The sequence below is a fragment of the Miscanthus floridulus genome, chromosome 18 (genome assembly GCF_019320115.1).
Source record: "Miscanthus floridulus cultivar M001 chromosome 18, ASM1932011v1, whole genome shotgun sequence".
NCBI classification, from domain to species: domain Eukaryota; kingdom Viridiplantae; phylum Streptophyta; class Magnoliopsida; order Poales; family Poaceae; genus Miscanthus; species Miscanthus floridulus.
The window spans coordinates 26,662,068-26,676,018 of NC_089597.1; the positions used below are offsets into that span (position 1 = coordinate 26,662,068).

General features: G+C 49.7%; 2 protein-coding genes and 1 non-coding gene across 3 annotated transcripts; 2 read left to right on the plus strand and 1 right to left on the minus strand.

Annotated features, from left to right (window-relative positions):
• Positions 1 to 3,056: 3,056 nt before the first annotated feature.
• LOC136523536 (transcription elongation factor 1 homolog) lies at positions 3,057 to 3,359 on the plus strand. Its single transcript, XM_066517188.1, has one exon. The coding sequence runs from the start codon at positions 3,057 to 3,059 to the stop codon at positions 3,357 to 3,359; it is 303 nt and encodes a 100-aa protein (XP_066373285.1).
• A 631-nt stretch (positions 3,360 to 3,990) lies between these two features.
• LOC136523537 (uncharacterized) lies at positions 3,991 to 11,362 on the minus strand. The gene is made up of 4 exons (XM_066517190.1): positions 10,765 to 11,362; positions 5,773 to 5,796; positions 4,778 to 5,090; positions 3,991 to 4,130 (listed from the first exon to the last, which is right to left on the minus strand). The coding sequence occupies exons 1-4, from the start codon at positions 10,972 to 10,974 to the stop codon at positions 4,102 to 4,104; spliced, it is 576 nt and encodes a 191-aa protein (XP_066373287.1). The 5' UTR covers positions 10,975 to 11,362; the 3' UTR covers positions 3,991 to 4,101.
• LOC136525004 (small nucleolar RNA Z247) lies at positions 6,568 to 6,706 on the plus strand. The gene has a single exon (XR_010776339.1). It is a non-coding gene; the product is annotated as a small nucleolar RNA Z247 (small nucleolar RNA).
• Positions 11,363 to 13,951: the final 2,589 nt, after the last annotated feature.

The window sequence follows — 13,951 nt, forward strand, 5'->3', positions numbered from 1 at the left end:
TGAACAAAATTGACGTTAGATCAAAATTGTACAGATTTCAACATCAAAATTCAATTCGAATTTATCAAATATGAATCAAAAGTTTCTGGACAAAATAAAATGAATTCAATTTCACTGTGTTCGGCAATTTTGGCCCATAGCAGCGCAACCGGCCCACGGCCCACTCCTTCTTGTGCGCTCAGGCCACACCCCGGCCGCAACCTGGGCCTGGGCCGGCAAAGTCCTGCGCGTCCGCGCGCCCGCCTGGGCCGCGACACTGGCCCATATGATCTGAGCCATCTGTTCAGATCCGACGGCCGAGCGGTGAGTTCGGACGATTAAAACCCGCCGTGGCCGCCCCGATCTGAAACCCTAGTTTCATTCTCTTTCGCTCTCTCTCTCTCTCTCTCTGACTCACAGCTCTCTCTTCTCTCCTTAGTACCGCAGCACCGAGTGACGAGCTTCGACGGCGAGAGCGAGCAGCGAGCCCCGGCGCCGTCGCCGGCCCCCTCGCCGGCGTGCACGCTCCCCAGCGGGTGAGAGCGCCGCCGTCGAGCGGCCTGGCCGCGGCGCCCCTGTGGCCTGTTCTGGCGAGAAGTACCCCAAGCCAGCCTTTCCCTTCCCCGCGCGCCGACGTGACTGCAGTTCCGCGCAACGGCGAGGTAGGCCACCCCCTTCGCTTTCTTCCCCTTTCTTTTGATTCGTTTGTTCGGATTTCATCTGATTTGCCGATTAGGGTTAGGGTTAGGGTTTGGGATGGCCACTGTTGTCTTTTCCCGAATTGATTTCTTGACGGGTTTGTCGTTCAGTTTTCAGTTGAAACCATGTTATTGTCCCAAAACCCGATCTAGGGTTTGGATGTATCTTTTCTTTTCTTTTCCCGAACCCAATCTAGAGTTAGGGTTAGATTTTCTTTCATCCGAACCTTCATCTAACCTCGATCCGAGGTTAGGGTACAACCGAAGCCCCTTTCTACATTCTAGATCCACACTGGATTTCTATTTGTTAAGCCAGATCTATACCTAAACCTTGGCTCTGATACTAATGTTATATCCATAGGATCGATCTAGAGCAGAATCGAGGGACTTCTAGGTAACCAGTTAATCTAGATAAGTCCTAGTACATCTAGACGGAGAGATGGAGACAGAGAGATAGAGAGATAGGGGTTCGAACCTGAGACCGCAGGGGTGGAAGATTCAGTGGGCTCCATCAGGTTCGCTGGTGTAGGCTGCACACGGGCAGCGACGGTCGGGGAAGATGGCGGTGCCGGCGGCGCGGTGGAGTGCAGTGAGGCCGACGGTGATGACGGTGGCGTCTTCCCGTCGCTGGCTGCGCGCCCTTACTAGATCGAACTTAGGGTTTGTTGGTGGGGGGATTGGCTCACGGTGAACCTCGTGCCTTAAGCCGCCGGCCCCCACCACTTTATATAGTGCAGTGCGACGGGGGGCCATCAACCATGTAGGGTTGGGCGCCCTCGATCAGGGCACGTGACCAAGGCCCAATAGGCCGTTGGGCTTATTGGCTGGGAGATCAATCTAACAATAAACGGTACGGATATTTTCCGACCGTATTCGAAACCGAATTCGTTTAGAGGGGTTGAGATCTGTCCGTATCCGAGTCCGGATATCCAACATCCGATACCGTATCCGTATCCGAATACTCAAATCGCATATTTATGATGTCGATATCCAATCGTATCCTATCCGATATAGTTGACACTATCCGTATTCGAACCAAATCCGGACAGAAATACGAAAACAAATGAAATATCGGTGATATCCGTCCGTATCCTATCCGTTTTCATCCCTAGTAGTGACAGCCGAGGGCCGGCGGCAAATAGAAATTACACTCTTAAAAGTCTTGGTCGTTATCAGTACAACAAAAAGGGAATCCGGTGATAGATGATCAAGAGTGGAGAGTGGAACCAGCTTGAGGAACACTAAATCTTCAGGATAGGTACAGGCTTGGTTAGGAAGTCGTCCAACATGGCTAGGAAGTTGCAGAAAAGGTCCATAAGCGCGAGCTCGCCGTGAAGGCGCTCGAGGAAGAGGCAGTTTCCTGTGGAGCTACAGAGAGAGGCATCCTTCTGTACATGCATGCGGACAAGGCCAAGAAGCTCCGGCAACAAGTCTGCCCAAGACGAGCAGTGTCAGGTAGGAATAAAAACGGTACGGATATTTTTCGATTATATTCAAAATCGAATTCGTTTAGAGGGGTTGAGATCTATCCGTATTCGAGTCCGGATATCCAACATCCGATACCGTATCCGTATCCGAATACTCAAATCGCATATTTATGATGTCGATATCCAATCGTATCCTATCCGACATAGTTGACACTATCCGTATTCGAATCCGAATCCGAATAAAAATATAAAAATAAATGTAATATTGGTGATATCCGTCCGTATCTGATCCGTTTTCATCTCAGTGTCAGGCCGCCGACGCCGTCACGGGCGAGACTGAGAGGCTCTTCTCGTTTCTCAACGAGCTGTTTCTGAGCGCGGCAAGGAACAGATCGGCAGTCGAGATGGAAACGGCGGTGGTACACGGTCCGTGTTGAGAGAAGCAGGGAGCTCCGGCCCCAACCAACCGGTGTCAGGCGGACTCGGGCGTCTCATGGAATCGGACGCTGCCGGAAAAAGTGAACCAGAACTGTGGGCGACCGATAGAAACCATCACAATTCACCGCGAACATGTGACTTGTGAGGAAGAATTAACAGGAGTTTCAGTAAGTTCAGACGTTTGCAAGAAAAACAGAACGCTGAACGCCGAACGGCACGGTTGCCGGGGATGCGCCGCCTCGAGCAAGATCCCCGAGGTGCCGGCCGTTTTTCTTTTTCGAAATCGGACTCGAACCTAGCTAGAAGATTGGAACGCACGCGTGAGTCGAGTCCGGTCTACCGTGCCGGTGCCGCTCGCGGCTCGCCCCATATTAGAACACCACGCCCCACCGTCCGCCCCTGTGTCCATCGACTCACCAAGCCTGTCTCTCGCGCGGCTCTCGTCGAAATCCGCCAGTTGCACCAAGTCGACTCCCGAAGCCCCTCTCGTCGATATCCGTCAGCTGCACCAGCGATGGGGAAGAGGAAGTCGAGGACCTCCAAGCTGATGGCACAGCCCAAGAAGAAGCCGAAGCTGGACACGGACTTCACCTGCCCCTTCTGCAACCACCCGGGCGCCGTCCAGTGCGGCATCTTCCTCAAGGGACGCCGCCCGTTCGCCGTGGCGTCGTGCAGCATCTGCAAGGAAGCCTTCGCCACCAAGGCCAATGCACTGACGGAGCCCATCGACGTCTACAGCGAGTGGATCGACTCCTGCGAGGAAGCCAACGAGGGCGTCATCGTCCGCCGGCCGCGCCTGGGCGAAGCTAGGAACTAGAGGAAGACGACTCGTGCTGAACCTGTGTTGAAGACGCATAGGTTGGTAGTACTTTTACCGTTCTGCAGGAGCCCGGAATTGCATTGCAGGGCAGGAAGGTGTAATTGTTTTGACATGTTTATCTGAAGATTTTTTTTTTTTTGAGAAACGGCAGATGTGGTTCTTGTAAGAGAAAGTGTAATTGTTATGAAAAGCTATTTTAGTTCTTGTCCACTTTTTCTTTCTTATATCCAAACTTGGTTGACATGTCCAAATTTTGTAGTCTATAACTGATGTAGTATTTCTACAAGTTACATCTCGGTTTAGATTTATATTTACACAAAATACAGGAAGTAGCAGGAACAAAACGTGGAAACCAAACCTGAGACTATTCACTACCGACTATATGAATTCTATGTGGCACTATGAATTCACTATAGACTACATACCTGAGACTATTTCATTCAAATTTTAGATTAATCCTAAGCAAACAAAGTAAACCATTACCTCCCAATCAAAAGTTCATTAAAATGAGGAAAAATCCAAGAAGAGGATACTACATTTAATATATATTCGAATCTACAGAATTTGTCTGAACAGAGCAGAGCTGCTGATTTTCTGAAACTATCTGAACAAAAATGAAAAGACAGCCAATTCTCGTGCTGTTGTTTCTGAAGCAGCAGCACTTTTGAATTCTGAAGTGATGAAATGTGAAGGGGTCGTCAGGAGTCCTGCCCTCATATACCTCTAGCTCTAGGGCTCATCAACATTCGTACCGCAACGCTTGAGCAGCTGAAATTCACAAGGGAACAAGGCAGTAAGGCAGCTACACAGCGAGCATCATGGTTACTAAACATTTGCAGATGTTCAGTTCCAGCAATCTTATTTTTACACCCGTGCACAGAAAATGAAAGAAAGACGTCTGACAAGTGAACAGCTGAAACTTGTGACCTGGGAAACAGAGAATTTGCAAATTAATTTTTTAAAGACTAATTTTCTGAACTGAAACATCTGAACATATGAATCCTGTCATTTCAATATCTGTAACATTTTAACATTTGTGGCTATTGACACACTAGGCAGTAGGCACTGTAATTGCAAGTATACTACAGACCTGAGATTATTTTCATTCGACCGTTTCTTCTTATCAACAGCATTTTCCGATCAATACAAGCCCAACAAATTATAGCATTTCAGCAAATAAGCACAACATAATGCTTGAACATAAATTTAAAAAAAAATCTGAGAAAAGGATACTGAATGCAGCAGCTATTTTATTGATCTTTTTGCGCCACAAGTTAGAACTGCACAGTTACTGCAAACTATGCTACAAATTATCAAGGTCTCAAAGTTGCTGTTTCTATGTCATTAGTATGATCAACTGAACATCTGTCACTATACGACCACTGCCAAAAAAAAAAATGCGAAGACTATCTCACCCGGTGTCCCGGCGATGAGGACGATGATGTCCAACGTCTCCTCCTTGCGAGGCAGGGGCAGGTCGACGACAAGCGGGGTCAGCCTCCCGTAGCGGCCGGCCCGGACGCACATCACGATGCGGGAGGGCACGAGCGCGTCGCCTGTGAGGCGCGCCACCTCCCATCTCAGGTAGTACACGGACCGGCCGCGGAACCGGAACGTGCCCCAGAGCATCGGGAAGTTGCCGTGATCGTCCACCAGCACGACCCGGATTGTCCGCTGCGGCTCCTCCGCTTGCGGGAGGAACAGGCCGCGGAAGACTCCTCGGTTATTCTGTTGCCAATGAATACACTTGTGTAATTGTGTTTAGGAAACCAGAACAAGTAGAGCACTAAGTTCTGAACATTGCTGGACGCACAATGTAACGGGAACGAAATGTTCAGACACAGGCAATCAGCTTTAATCGTGATCAAGTAAGAGATGACAAAATACTGAACGCAACGAAAATGGCTAAAGATTGATTCGAATATACAAATACAACACAGAACGCATCTTTATTTGACAGATCAACATTCGACAGACAGGAGATACATATATCATTGTTGGTTAGGATTCGAAGGGTCAACTCCTAAAGTTCAGACTACTGAAACGAAATGGTTAGGCGAAAAGGACTAGTATGGCCCAAAACTCCTCCCTAGGATTCAAGTGCAGGGGAGCAAGGATTCACGAAACCAGAAGTCCAGAACTCTAGCCCCTCTAGGAGCTGGACCGCCAGGAACGGGATTTAAAATTTTGAGCGAGAGAAGTGGTAATCTTGGCACAAAATTGAACCCGAGAGACTGGAGAAAGCAATAATCACATGTGGCAGTTCTTGAAAAAATCGACACAAACAAAGAAACATCCACGCCGGTGCTTCAAGGACCAAGTTCCACAAATCGGAATTGTATAGGCTCCCCTGGTCCACCCAAATCAATGCGAGGAGCCGAGGTTATAAGGGACGGGGCGGCGAGCTCACCGGAGTTGGCGCTGGAAGTACCGGCTGTGAAACAAATAGATAGATACATGTGTGTGCGTGTGTGCCATACGTGCAAGTCACGTTGTAACAAACCTGATCGAGATTTTTTTTAGACTACGTCCTTCTAGATTTAGACTGTTGCTATCTCTATAATCAAGGACGCTCTCTCAACAAATCTCGGATCACGATTGTATGCCACGGCAGAGGCTCTTTCTGCCTTATATTAACACACGCGGCCTCCACGGAGGTAAATACGCTTCCCACAAACTTTCTCATGGTATCAGAGCCAACCTCTATCCACTGCCAAGAATAATCGCCATGGCGACGAACTCTGTCGCGGGTGGTCTCCTGTCCTCGGCGCTAGGCCATCCCGTGACGGAGAAATTGACCAAGACCAACTATACCCTATGCAAGCCGCAGGTATTGCCTGCCATCCGCAGCGCCCAGTTTACTGGGCTGATCGATGGATCCAAAGCTGCCCCGGCCAAGGAGATCGAGGGCACCAACAAGGTCATGGAGCCAAATCCGGCTTATGCAACCTGGCTGGCATATGACCAGCAAGTTTTCGGCTACATCGTCAATTCGCTCTCCAAGGAGATGATGAAGCAGGTCTCTCACTGCGACACCTCGGCGTCTCTCTGGAAGGTGCTGGAGGAGCTCTGTGCGTCACAAACCAGGGCACGCGTGGTGAACACGCGTATTGCCCTGGCTACCACGAAGAAGGGGACCATGAGCATCGACGAATACGTCGGTAAGATGAAAGCGTATGCTGATGAATTAGCAACTGCAGGCAAAGCTCTTGATGATGAAGAACTCATCTCCTTCATCATTACTGGCCTCGACCTCGACTACAATCCGGTCATCTCCGCCGCCCTGGGACGTGTCGAGCCGATCAGCGTCACCGAGCTCACGTCGCAACTGCTCACCTTCGAACAACGCATGAATCTCTACCAAGGGTCATCCCCTTCGCCAAGCTTCTCCGCCAACGTGGCCTCACGGGGTCGTGGAGGCGGGCGCATGTCCCATGGTCGCGGTGCACGCGGCCGTGGCAATAACGGTGGGCGTGGACGCGGGAACTTCAACAACAACTCTAGCTCCGGCAAGCAGAAGGTCCAGTGTCAGATCTGCAAGAAGGTGGTCGTCCACACAGCATCCGAATGCTGGTACCGTTTTGATGAGAACTTTGTCCCTGAAGACAAGAGCGCCAACGTCGCCAATTATGGTGAGTATGGTGTAGATTCAAACTAGTACACAGATACTGGCGCCTCCGATCATGTCACAGGCGAGATGGACAAGATGGTGATCCGTGACCACTATCATGGTGGTGATCAAGTTCACACGGCAAATGGATCAGGTATGGACATTGAACACATTGGTCATGTCATCTGTCATGCGCCTGGAAGAAAAATTCATCTTAAAAATGTGCTACATGTTCCTAGTGCTGCTAAAAACCTTGTATCTATCCATAAACTAGCTGCGGATAACAATGCTTATCTTGAGTTTCATCCAAATTTCTTTCTTATTAAGGATCGCATCACGAAGAAAACTCTGCTGGAAGGAACGTGTAGAGGAGGACTCTACCCTATGCCTGCGGCTGCCTTCAAAAATAAACAAGCCTTTGCTGCATCCAGTAGTTCGCCGTCCCTAGAGATGTGGCACAATCGCCTAGGCCATCCTTCTTTTGATGTCGTTCAGCAAGTACTCAGTAGCAATAAATTGTCTTGTTCCTCGTACTCGAGAGAAACCATAGTCTGTGATTCTTGTCAAATGGCCAAGAGCCATCAATTGCCCTATCAAAGACCGTTGAGTAAATCTATGTCTCCGTTAGAACTTGTTCATTCGGATGTATGGGGGCATGCCATTGATTCTTTTGGGAATTATAAGTATTATGTGAGCTTTATTGATGACTATAGTAAATTCACCTGGATTTATCTTCTTAAACACAAGTCTGAGGTGTTTGATAAATTTCATGAGTTTCAACAACTTACTGAACGGCAACTCAACACAAAAAACCTAGCCATCCAATCTGATTGGGGAGGGGAGTATGAGCGCCTAAATTCCTTTTTTAGCAAGATTGGCATAGCTCATCATGTCTCTTGCCCTCACACTCATCAGCAGAACGAATCTGCTGAACGCAAACATCGACACATAGTCGAAGTTGGCCTCTCCTTAATGGCGCAAGCTTCCATGCCATTAAAATTTTGGGACCAAGCTTTTTTAGCAGCCACCTATTTGATAAATAGGATTCCAAGTCGTGTGATCAACAACATGACGCCTCTAAACAAACTTTTCCAGCAACAAGTTGATTATAACTCGCTCCGCACGTTTGGCTGCTCCTGTTGGCCAAATCTTCGTCCCTATAATACCCATAAACTTGCTTTCCGTTCGAAGCAATGTGTTTTTCTTGGGTATAGTAATCTTCATAAAGGCTTCAAGTGCCTTGATATACCCACCGGCCGCATATATATATATCTCGCGATGTCACCTTTGATGAGCATGTTTTTCCGTTCTCCAAGCTTCATTCTAATGCTGGCGCTCGATTTGCCAGTGAATCCCTGCTTCTTCCCTCTTCCAGGGGTGTGTCAATGCATGATCATGTGTCTGATGTCCTATCTGCAGGTGCTACTAATGCTGATCGAGTGTTTCAGGAACAATCAGCCGCCACTCCTACTGCAGAGGGCGGTATTTCATGTGTCCTGCCTCAGCTCCACATGGCAACACATCCCGGAGTTGATACGGCCAGTCTGCCGCTCGGAGAGTCCGGCGTATCGCTCTCCAATTCTACGCCAGCCGCTGCGCACTCAATGCGTGGCGAGAGCGCCGTCCGGCCGCCCCCAACTACTGCACCCGCCTCTCCCGCGCCAACACGTGGGGCGCGTGCCTCTGGATCCACCGGCGCCCGACTCTGGCGCGCGTGGGGGGGGGGGGGCAACGGTCTTGGGATCATCTTCTGAGAATCCCGTCCCTTCATCGCGCGCCACACACGGGGTCTCCGGATCCGGTTCACCGTCCACTTCTCACGAGGTTGATACAGGTGGGTTGAGTGTGGCTGCTGATCCTGAGGCCGCGCCTGCACCTGGAGTGCATGATGCTGTACGTGGTGCTGAAGTCCCTGTTGTCCTGCGACCACGAACGCGTCTACAAGCAGGTATTCGGTAACCCAAACAATTTAAAGATGGCACGGTAAGGTATGGCCTTCTCACCACTACAGGTGAGCCTAACAATCTAGATGAAGCTTTGGGGAATCCAAATTGGAAGAGAGCAATGGATGAAGAATTCATGGCCTTGCAAAGCAACAAGACTTGGCATCTTGTTTCACAGGTTCCAGGACAAAATGTAATTGACTGCAAGTGGGTCTATAAAATCAAGAAAAATGCCGATGGCTCTATAGAGCGCTACAAAGCCCGTCTAGTCGCCAAAGGTTTCAAGCAGAGGTATGGTCTTGACTATGAAGAAACATTTAGTCCAGTTGTTAAATCTGCAACCATTCGACTTGTATTATCTGTTGCTGTGTCTCGTGGTTGGAGTTTAAGGCAGTTGGATGTGAAGAATGTGTTTCTTCATGGCATTCTAGAGGAAGAAGTTTATATGCGACAGCCTCCTGGGTATCAAGATAAGAATCTTCCCCACTATGTGTGTAAGTTAGAGAAAGCATTGTATGGGCTAAAACAGGCACCCCGTGTCTGGTACTCTCGGCTGAGTGTGAAGCTTCAACAACTCGGTTTTAAGCCGTCTAGAGGTGATACATCACTCTTTATATTTAAGAAGGCGGAACTGACCATGTATGTTCTTGTCTATGTTGATGACATCATAGTTGCTAGCTCGGCTCCAGAGGGGATATCAAGGCTACTTCAGGCGCTCAAGTCTAAGTTTGCATTAAAAGACTTGGGTGAGCTTCATTATTTCCTTGGTGTTGAGGTATCACATATGAAAGATGGCATTCTTTTGTCACAAGGAAAATACAGTAATGATATGCTTAGAAGGACAGGAATGTTGAATTGCAAACCGTGCAGTACTCCAATGACAACTACAGAGAAGCTATCAGCTTATGCAGGGACTTCCCTTAGTGTTGATGATGTGACCAGGTATAGGAGTGTGGTAGGAGCATTGCAGTATCTCACTCTTACAAGACCGGATATTTCATTTGCTGTTAACAAAGCTTGCCAGTTCCTTCATGCACCTACTACAGATCATTGGACTGCAGTCAAAAGAATACTGAGATATATCAAGCACACTCTGCATATGGGCTTGAAAATCACCAAATCCATGTCGACTCTTGTTAGTGGTTTCTCTGATGCAGATTGGGCAGGATGCATTGATGACAGAGGGTCCACAGGTGGCTTTGCTATCTATCTTGGAAGGAACTTGGTCTCATGGAGTGCACGGAAACAACCTACAGTGGCTAGATCCAGCACTGAAGCGGAGTACAAGGCAATGGCTAATGCTACTGCCGAGATCATCTGGATTCAGTCCTTGTTACAAGAACTTGGCATACGATCTCCACCAGCTGCAGTATTATGGTGCGACAATCTTGGAGCGACTTACTTATCAGCTAACCCTGTTTTTCATGCAAGAACGAAGCATATAGAGATAGATTATCACTTTGTTAGAGAAAGAGTAGCAGACAAGAAGCTTCACATCAGACTTGTTAGCACCGGTGATCAGATAGCTGATGGATTCACGAAGCCATTGATGACCCGGAAGCATTATGAATATGTGAACAATCTCAACCTCAGAAATCCCGGTTAAGATTGAGGAAGGGTGTGAAACAGATAGATAGATACATGTGTGTGCGTGTGTGCCATACGTGCAAGTCACGTTGTAACAAACCTGACCGAGATTTTTGGTAGACTGCGTCCTTCTAGATTTAGACTGTTGCTATCCCTGTAATCAAAGACGCTCTCTCGACAAATCTCGGATCACGATTGTATGCCACGGCAGAGGTTCTTTCTGCCTTATATTAACACATGCGGCCTCCACGGAGGTAAATACGCTTCCCACAAACTTTGTCACCGGCGGCGTGGGGCTCGTGGGGACGGCCTCGACCGCCCAGTGCATCATCTTGCTGTAGTTGGCAACGTCGTCGACGGAGACGGCGTTGTTCCAGAGGGGGAGGCGGTAGTACCTGCCGTTGGCGCGGAGGAGGCGGTACGAGACGTGACGCACGACGACGTAGCCGCCGTCCGGCTTGCCGACGGCCATCCACAGGATGGGGTCCACGTTCTGGTGGTCGTCGTAGTCGCCCTGGACGACGCGGTGGTCGGGCGAGGCCGCGACCGCGAGGTACCGGCATTAGGCGGCGCCGTGGAGGAGGACGTAGGTGGAGTCGTCGTCGTGCAGGATCCGATGCACCCTCCATGCCGCGTTCATCGACGACCGCGCGCGGCGCCAGCCCAGGGAGAGGGAGACCCCTACCCCGTCCTCGTCGGCTTGGAGGTACCCTCCGAGCACGCGGCTCCGCAGCCGCACCATCGCCGCCTCTGTTGCGAGGGTACGGGTCACGGACTCACGGTGCGGGTGCGGCGGCGAGCGAGAAGCTAGCTTTTGTTGCGAGGGGAAGACGGTGGGGGAATTGGGAGAGGAGCAGAGGAAGTTCGTTGCGACGGTTGCGTTTGGGCGCCGAGGCGGGGCGGGCAATTTCAAGGCTATTTTCTCTCTGGGTGCGGTGGAGTGGAGTCGCAAGTCGCAACTGGCGAAGGGCGATAGCGATAGGTCGGTTGGCTGCGGAGCATGCCACATTGCCATCTGTGTGCTGGCGGGTGGGGCCACTCAAGGCGATGGACACTGGTGGAGTGGCAAGCGCAGCCGCGCAGGTTGTTTCCCGCATCCTGTCGCCACTGGCACGTAGGGCCCACAGAAGAATCCGACTCAATCTCTGGAGAGGAAAACATCATGTTTCTCTACCCATTTTCTCCTTAAAAACATCATGTTTTTCAACTCCTAAAAAGATACAGGGAGAGGAAAAAAGAAGCTCATCTCCAAGAGTACGCCACTGTAAACAAATTGGTCGGTCTCAGGATGTTTTGTATCAGGAACCTTGAATTTGTTTCTATACCCATTTAAACTATCCCACAACATTTTTCTCTCTTGCGCTTTTCTCACTTAACCCTGTCTTTCCTCATTTTTCCTTTCCCACTCCCTTCTTCTTCTCAGCCTCGCAATCGCAACAGAGCAGATCGCATGTGCGCGTGCCACCAAGCAACGGCCGCCGCCGACCACGCCCAGCCGCCCACTAGGCCCTCTCATCCGGCCGCCAGCCACCCCAAGCCAACCCGCAGCATCCCTCTAGCTTTATACTAGGTTTTACTACTTGATGGAAGAACCTACAGGAGACAGGGAGGATGGAAACGCGGCGACTGCGGTGCAGCTTGCTTTGCCGGCGTCCATGGCGGGCGGAGAGGGAGAAAGCGCGAGGGTGAGCGAGCCGGGGTCACGAGGCATATACGCGGCGGAGGAATCGCGTGTATCTTTACTCGCAAAGGGCTATGTTTTTAAAGTCCTAAAAGATTAGGAGGTGGTATTAGGAACTGATGGAGATGTATTTTTTCAATCTTGCTAAAAATTAAAGGATTAGAAGAGTGTTTTGGGAACTCTTGGAGATGCTTTTACGCCGGCAGCTAGCTATGAGGGCTTTGCGTGCTGCTGTCCTGGTGTTTACCTATGCATCAAGGTTTTATGTCATATAGGTTGGTGATCTTACGTACTCCCACTGTCCTAGAATAGAGGTCGTCGTAGCATTCGAAAAAAGTATCAGAAATGAAGACGTTTTAGCTTCTGTAGCTCTTATAGCAGAGTACAACACCAGTCATCCACCGCTTCTTGTCGTTCACTATGAATAAAAAAAAAAACAGACGGTGTGTGAGGAGGCTCCCAGCCAGAGCGCTGATCCCAAGCAACATGCTGCTGCATACGTCCGTTAGGTGCTAGATTCCGTAGAGGTTTCAGAGTCATTTTCCATCCACACTGTGTTCACTTGCTCGTGAGTCATACTTTTTTAGTTAATAAACAGTAGCCATGGCTTATCAGCCGAGCGAACAGGACACTTATCTCTGTAACAGCTTTGGAGACGTCTTTTAATACGGGACATAGGGAGTATGATCATGGTAGTATATAAAAGGACTATTGTCTTAACTAACAAAGTGCATAAGCTAACGTCAAAAAAACACATGAGAAAGTGGTGGCCCGAGAGATGAGAGGAGAAAAGCTGCCACATGTAGTGACATGCATGCACTTTTTCTCTGCAGGAGCAGGGGGAGAAAAACGAGAATGGATAGACGGTAGTCTTGACTTTTTTTTAATCGTGGAACTAACTTTAACAAGGGACTAATGCCGATGTATGTCTGCGTTATGCGTGCCCTCAGGATGATCACAGTATGGATGTATTTGGTTCCCTGGCTCACTCCCTATCTAGATCCATGGAGCCAGATTTGTTTGGTAGGCTAGACAAACCTCCTAACAAGTCCACAACTAGCCACCCATGGGCTCTAAGCCTGGCTTGCTAGAAAATAAAGGAGGTGGGCATGAAGAAGAGCAAGAACAACAAAGGGGTGAGGGGAGGTGATTTGAGCTAAAACCCACCTTCACCAGAAAATAGGTGAGGGAATCCAAGCTAAACAAGCATCCAAACACAATTTAGGCAAACGAGACTTCTTTGGTACAAGTAAACCAAACATAAGCATCTTGCATTGTGGGAGCCAGGCTAGAAATGTCCTGACTTAGCTTGCTAGCCATGCTAGGTCTTAAACACGAACCAACCAACACATCCTATGTGTCATCGTGTGCTGTGTGATGCATAGGTCGTTACGTTTTTACCATCCCGACGGAGCCCAGAACATAATCTCTTATTATCAAACCGGGGGAGTTTGGCCACCAGCCAGGGTGCCCACGTCGCCCGAAATCCCGCTCGCCGTCCGATCCAGCGATCCACGGTCCAGACTGCCTCCGCCGTTCGCTACAGTGCGCACCGCCCGCGACGAAACCCTCGCCTTCTCTCACCGACCCCGACGCCCTCCTCCTCTCCGCTCTCTCTCTCTCTCTCTCTCTCTCTCTCTCTCTCTCTCTCTCTCTCTCTCTCTCTCGATCCATGCCGCCATGGCGAAGCGCACGGAGCGCACGCCCCGGCCGGAGCAGCTGCGGCCGCCCTCCTCCTCCCCCTCCCCCCCACACTCCCACGACGTGC

Bases quoted from the DNA above. Each gene is read 5' to 3' on its own strand.
- LOC136523536 (XM_066517188.1), top strand. From the start codon at position 3,057: ATGGGGAAGAGGAAGTCGAGGACCTCCAAGCTGATGGCACAGCCCAAG.
- LOC136523537 (XM_066517190.1), bottom strand. From the start codon at position 10,974: ATGGCCGTCGGCAAGCCGGACGGCGGCTACGTCGTCGTGCGTCACGTC. The intron at 5,797-10,764 runs GTATTTACCTCC...TTTGTTTCACAG, and splicing joins TGACAAAGTTTGTGGGAAGC to CCGGTACTTCCAGCGCCAAC. The intron at 4,131-4,777 runs GTGAGATAGTCT...TGTGAATTTCAG, and splicing joins CCTCATCGCCGGGACACCGG to CTGCTCAAGCGTTGCGGTAC.